The 7,071-nt window shown below is 42.2% G+C and overlaps 1 protein-coding gene across 3 annotated transcripts in view; it reads right to left on the bottom strand.

Moving 5' to 3' along the window:
- pik3c2g (phosphatidylinositol-4-phosphate 3-kinase catalytic subunit type 2 gamma) overlaps window positions 1–7,065 on the bottom strand; it is a 50,745-nt gene extending 43,680 nt beyond the window's left edge. For 2 of the 3 annotated variants that reach the window (XM_084334293.1, XM_084334291.1), the window contains exons 1-3: window positions 6,768–7,065; window positions 6,572–6,653; window positions 4,702–4,859 (exon numbers count right to left, since the gene is read on the bottom strand). In XM_084334293.1, coding sequence (XP_084190419.1) covers window positions 4,702–4,859; window positions 6,572–6,645 — 232 coding nt within the window. In that variant the 5' untranslated portion in view covers window positions 6,646–6,653; window positions 6,768–7,065. The remainder of the gene's footprint in view (window positions 1–4,701; window positions 4,860–6,571; window positions 6,654–6,767) is intronic. The other variant, XM_084334292.1, reaches the window with a different exon arrangement.
- Window positions 7,066–7,071: the final 6 nt, after the last annotated feature.

Genomic DNA, 7,071 nt, shown 5'->3' on the forward strand with positions numbered 1-7,071 from the left:
GGAGAAAGCTGCAGAAAACGATAAAAACATACTTATACTTTAGACCGTATTTTAGTATGAATATGTGAATGAAAAAGTATAACGTTGCTACACCCTGAACAATAGATATAGGACGGTGAATGGGCCATGGTAATGTCAATTTAGCAATACAATTTAAAGAGTTATAGCCCTGCAAAGATGGGGAACTTCTCCATGTTAAATAGGGCTGGCGAGGGATGGTAAATTATGAATTTAACCCCGGCGATCAAAGTGTTAACAGGTTAACGGCTCGGTGTTGCATTTTTCGCCAAACATATAACATACTGTTCGAAATACCACCTCACTCGACCAATTCTGTGCCTCGGTTCTCGAGTTACATGGCGATATGTCAGGCGAGCGTGTTTTTACGCACCGCAGGTCTTTGAAACCCGGACATTTTCATGCATTTATAAAACCCCTCCGGACACCCCGGACAAGGCATGAAAAAAGGACATGTCCAGGCAAAAGAGGATGTTTGGTCACCCTATGTTAGTTGGACAATGCCTAGGGCTAACCGGCCACGTTCCATTCATTGTGCTAAGCTAGGCTAACGTGCAGCCAGGTAGCTTTCTACTGAACGCACACAGAGGAAACTGGTATATATCTTCTTGTCTCTCTCTGGAGAAGACGATAAGCTAATGTGGGGGGGAGATGCTTCCTTAACATGTCTTATTTCAAACTAGTGGCAATAAAATATCAAAAACACACAATTAGTTGTTTATTTTACTTAATTTTGTCCATAGATCACAATTACAATACAGAACTTTGAGGTTGTTTTCCCAAAAATTTGTTTTCTTACACGCAAGAGATGAAATGTCCCATTTCCCTAGCACCTACACACACCTATACTTTCCAAATTTCATCTATACCCTGCATCTTTTTACAAAGGGGTTTGTTGATATCATTCATAGCCTGATTTATAGTACATTTATACAAAAAAACATGGCAAAGATTTTTTTTATGACTGTAAACAGCATTTCCTGATTTATGGGATGATAAAAAGACATCAATCCCTTCTGTAAAAAGTTTGTTGTGTTATGTGTCAACATAATGAAACAACAATCAATCATCCAATGTGTGATGTCTATCCTGGCGATATATGCGAATTAGCGCATATTTAAATAGGTAATGCCCATTTTGCATATATAAACATAAAATCTCAGAAAACTTGCAATACACTTTTTCTTAGTTGTTATGTACATAACAAACTGGGAAAGTTTCATAGTGATATTAAATAAAATGTTTGCCTATTAGGGGGTACTGCAGGGACGTGCGTAGGACTTTAGAGGGGCAGGTGCTCAAAGGCTGAAAAGGGCAGTTATAACCGAGCACGCGTTTTTTAAGGGCCCTTTTCTGGCGGGGGGCCCCTTTTTTATGCTTTTTGGGGGGTTTTGGTGATCAAATATTGAATATTGAACTATACTAATCAGTGCAGGAGCTCACTTATCCTTGAAAGACACTTTTATCACTGACTTAAAAGGCCCATACATCTCCATAAATGTTCAGGGGGGAGGGAATACGTGCTTACCCTACAGCAGTGGCAGCTGGTCAATAGGGGGCGCTAGGCCGCCGCCCTCCCTGGTTAAAAGAAGAAGAAGAAAGGAAAGTATTCACGCCCCCCGGCCCCTAGTGGCCTAGCCCCCTCCAACCCCTTTTCATGGGCGCTCGATCTCAGCTCCACGGTCCGTGCGCAACTCAGGGCAAATACATACGTACGTGTAAATAAATACGTACGTACAACATAACACAATCAAATACGATATCCGAGAGCGCTTGGTCTAGTGCCCGAAGTAGTCACTCTATTGGCTGAGAGTGGCACGTGACATCGCCTCGAGGAAATACGCTCTGCTAGTAGTTGTCTGGTTGTCTGCTAGTAGTTAGCTGGTTCGGTAAGAACAACAACAACAAGCTATATGGCTGGATGCAGTCTGGGCAGTGGACATGGACAGTCTGGACATATACAGGACCGAGGCGCGCTTCAACTAAACTAAGTGAGTCGCGTTTTTTCTCTCTCTCTCTCTCTCTCTCTCTCTCTCTCTCTCTCTCTCTCTCTCTCTCTCTCTCTCTCTCTCTCTCCCTGTTAGAGCGAGGCTGTGTTGTTGTTGAACTAACTAATTAATTTCGCCGCGGGGGGGCCATAATCACCCGGACATTGGATGGTAACTTGTTTAAAATGACAAGATATACATATGTTATTATTATTGGATGGATCAGAGAGAGAGAGAGAGATGGAGGAGTGAAAGAGACAAGTGGAGGAAGAGAAACAAAAGGTGGAAGAGAGAGAGAGAGAGAGAGAGAGAGAGAGGAGAGAGAGAGAGAGAGAGAGAGAGAGAGAGAGAGAGAGAGAGAGAGCGAGAGAGAGAGAGCTGTGTGTTTTTGTGTAGGCTATTGGAACGTGGTTGCATTTGACTGACTGTGATCATATATTGATTGATGGCAATGGTGATAATATTCGCCAATGCGTGCCTTGTACATGTTTGCAAAATGTTTGGTATAGCGCCCCTCCTGGAGAATAATTCACCAGCCGCCACTGCCTACAGACCCCAAGAAGTGCTGTATAATCTGTATTGTTTAAAGGGGCTATGTATTATAAATGTCATTTTTCAGTCTCTAGCATTGTATTATAGTAATAGGAGTTCGTATCAATGTGTTTTAGGGTCTAATACCATATTGGCGGATTGCTCAGATTCAGCCCAGCCCCTTTCGTCCTCCAGTAAATCAGGTCATTTTGATTTGAACGGCTGATATACGTCATACGGGCTCTGGGTAGCGCACAGTGATGCGATTGGCTCTGTGGTTGGAGCTAATGCCCGCCCCCATTCTACCTAGACTGACTGTACACAGCGAAACCATTTCCTCATACCACAAGCTGCCGGCGGACTCTCATCACGAGAGCCGAGAGGGAGAGAAAGGAAGAGAGAGGGAGAGAGATAGATAGAGAGCACTTGGGGGGGGGGGGGGGACCTGCAGCGCGCCACACACGCAAACGGGAGATTGAAAGAAAGAAAAAAAAAAACACAAGCTGCCGGCGGACTCTCATCACCGAGAGCCGAGAGGAAGAGAAAGAAGGGGGGGGGGAGATATAGAGAGCACTTGGGGGGGGGGGGGGGACCTGCAGCGCGCCACACACACGCAAACGGGAGATTGAAAGAAAGAAAAAAAAAACCACAAGCTGCCGGCTGACTCTCATCACCGAGAGCCGAGAGGGAGAGAAAGGAAGAGAGAGGGAGAGATAGAGAGCACTGGGGGGGGGGGGGGGGGGGGGGACCTGCAGCGTGCCACACACAGCCAAATGGGAGATTGAAAGAAAGAAAAAAAAAAAACACAAGCTGCCGGCGGACTCTCATCCCTCTCTCGCTCTCTCTCTCTCTCTCTCTCTCTCCCCCCCCCTCCCTCCCTCCCTCTACCAGTGCAGACTGTGTGGCACTGTCACTCAAAGTGCTTATGGGCGGAGCCAGGCCATAACAGCCTGATTTCTTGAGGCTGAAAAATTATGGTTTTGAGTACTTGATTAGAAATATAAAACAATGCATTTTTTGAAAAAAATATTACAAATGTCTTCAATAGACTAACAGGAATTGTGTAAAGTTGCCCAAATAGTGCTAGGAATAGCAATACATAGCCCTTTAATATAAATGCATTTTCTATTCCAATCCCGATTTGTATTTGAGATTCCCAAATCCCATCGGACTTGACTTCTTCGTGTCCCTCAATGAGTAATATGTATGTAATACCAGCATTCAACTGTATGCGCCATAGCGGTTTCTATCATCATCATCATCACCACCCACGCTATGCATAAAATATATAGGTCCGCAGAGTGGCACGCTGAGGAGGCCGTGCAAACTGCAATGGAATATGGGGCATCTCTCTCTCTTTACCTAATATTTTTATTCTATCCTGACATTTTTCAGTTGGAAGGGCAGTCTATATGCGTAACGGTAAACACATTTTTATTATTCATTTTTTTTTTAAAGGGCACTTTTTATGAGGCTCAAAAGGGCAGGTGCTCAAGCACCCCTTGGGCTCTATGTGTGCACGTGCCTGGGGTACTGTCTCCCCTTAACAACATCACCACCAGGCTTTCACAACTCCCTAAAATGGGTTTAATTTCTAAATGCCACATTATGGAACACAGTTTCAATCTGATATTTTATTTAATATTACAAAAATAAGTATGATTCCATCCTCAGGAATATATTTTTCTTTTAAATAACAGCCAAAGGTTAGTTTGTGACTACTATTATGTCTCATAGTGACTTTTACTTTTAAACCAGCAATCCAGCAATGTTTAACCAGTCATTAAACATTTGTGAGATTGAGGAATATCTCCATTTGGAATCAAACTCTTGATTCGTAGAGAAGAAGCAGTGTGACTGAAAATATCATTAGGTATCGTAGCAACACAAGAAACAATAACTAAATTACTGGCGTGAAGGTGTGATAAGGACTGAAGCATTACAAGCTATGTCCACAGTCTTCTCATTCTGCTTTGTGTGATTAGCGATTAGATTGTGTGTGTGTGTGTGTGTGTGTGTGTGTGTGTGTGTGTGTGTGTGTGTGTGTGTGGTGTGTGTGTGTGTGTGTGTGTGTGTGTGTGTGTGTGTGTGTGTGTGTGTGTGTGTGTGTGTGTGTGTGTGTGTGTGTGTGTGTGTGTGTGTGTGTCAATAAGTATATATTTACATGTGGTGGGGATGGGCAGCTGGTGGACCTCCCAGTCCGTGACCACGGTAACAGTCACCTCAGCCTTCTGGAGCAGAGAAGGGTGGATGTACAACAGTCTACTCCATATCATCCCTGAGTTATGAGCCCTGTTTGTGTGCGGGTACTTGGCCATTAATCTGTCACAAATGGAGACAAGCTGGTTTTCAATGCAGATACAATACATAACAGCTCCAGAAATACACCGTGCAGCAGGGTAGGACATTAACGGGGATTTAGTGCAAAAACGTCCCTGAAATCAGGTTATGGGTACAAAATCAAGTTCAAGTTTCATTAATAGTTGTCATACAGAAGTACAGAATACGTTTGTACAAAATGCTTCTTACTGTTGCGCTCCAGAGACTGTGCAATGAAATGCACAAAGAAAAATTACGGAGAATGGAGGAAAGGTATTCTACAGGTTAGAATAGTCTAAAAGGTTAGATTAGTCCACAGGTTAGATTACTCTAAAAGGTTAGATTAGTCCACAGGTTAGATTAGTCTAAATTTAAGGTTAGATTAGTCTAAAAGGTTAGATTAGTCTACAGGTTAGATTAGTCTAAATTTAAGGTTAGATTAGTCTAAAAGGTTAGATTAGTCCACAGGTTAGATTAGTCTAAAAGGTTAGATTAGTCCACAGGTTAGATTACTCTAAAAGGTTAGATTAGTCCACAGGTTAGATTACTCTAAAAGGTTAGATTAGTCCACAGGTTAGATTACTCTAAATTTAAGGTTAGATTAGTCTAAAAGGTTAGATTAGTCCACAGGTTAGATTAGTCTAAATTTAAGGTTAGATTAGTCTAAAAGGTTAGATTAGTCTAAATGGTTAGATTACCGGTAGTCTACAAATTAGATTAGTCTAAAAGGTTAGATTAGTCTAAATGGTTCGATTACCGGTAGTCTACAAATTAGATTAGTCTAAAATGTTAGATTAGTCTACCGGTTAGATTAGTCTACCGGTTAGATTAGTCAGGCTACATGTACAATTAGTCTAAAAGGTTATCTAAAAGGTTATATTAGTCTAAAAGGTTATATTAGTCTACAGGTTAGATTAATCTAAAATGTTAGATTAGTCTACAGGTTAGATTAATCTAAAATGTTAGATTAGTCTACAGGTTAGATTAGTCTAAAAGGTTAGATTAGTCTACTTGTTAGATTAATCTACATGTTTTATTCATCTACAGGTTTGATTCATCTAAAAGATTAGATTAGTCTAAAGGGTTAGATTAGTCTACAGGTACGATTAGTTTACATGTTAGATTAGTCTAAAAGGTTAGATTAGTCTACAGGTACGATTAGTCTAAAAGGTTAGATGAGTCTACAGGTTAGATTAGTCTACAGGTTAGATTAGTCTACAGGTTAGATTAGTCTACAGGTTAGATTAGTCTAAAAGGTTAGATTAGTCTACAGGTTAGATTAGTCTACAGGTTAGATTAGTCTACAGGTTAGATTAGTCAGGCTACATGTACATTTAGTCTAAAAGGTTATATTAGTCTAAAAGGTTAGATTAATCTAAAATGTTAGATTAGTCTACAGGTTAGATTAGTCTAAAAGGTTAGATTAGTCTACAGGTTAGATTAATCTACATGTTTTATTAGTCTAAAAGGTAGATTTGTCTAAATGGTTAGATTAGTCTACAGGTACGATTAGTCTAAAAGGTTAGATTAGTCTAAAAGGTTAGGCTCATTGCCTTGTCAGTTTGCCCCCTTTAGAATCGCATACCTGGCTGTAGGAATACATTGTGTTTTGTGTTCAGTCAATCTCATAAGCACATGTCAAAATGATTCAGGTGCACGGTTGAGTTAAAGGACACATCTATAATTAGAAACACATCTTAGGTGTGTCCTCTTACTTGGAGGTTGACATGCAGAGAGAGGCCAGTGTTCTTGTGCTTCCTTGTGAGTATCTACCAGCTTGATATTCCATGTGTCCTGCTGTGAGACAAATACAAATCCCACATTTGGACTAATTCAATTCCACCATAAAGGCGGTTTTGTTTCTGCTGAAGGGGCAGGGGGGGGGGGGGGACTCATTGGGGAGATACTCACATGAGAACCTATGTCTGTGTTGGAGCGGTTCAGTTTGACACTCGGCACAGTCAGGTCACAAGAGAACCTCTTGTGAGGGTTATGAAGGAACTGTCTTCTGCGGTGCAGCGGAGAGGGCACGGGACGACGTGGTGGGGCACAGGACTTGGTGGCAGCCCGGGGCTCAGAGCCCTGGTTCTGGGTTTGAGTATGGGAACAGCGACAGGGGGAGCTCCATTCACGCCCTGGTGGGGTTGTTCCCAGGACCTCCCGGACTGCAGCTCTGAGCCCAGAGAGGGGCAGGGGCCTGGGCCTCAGTCCGGGA

The sequence above is a fragment of the Notolepis coatsorum genome (genome assembly GCF_963971535.1).
Source record: "Notolepis coatsorum genome assembly, chromosome: 18".
NCBI classification, from domain to species: Eukaryota; Metazoa; Chordata; class Actinopteri; order Aulopiformes; family Paralepididae; genus Notolepis; species Notolepis coatsorum.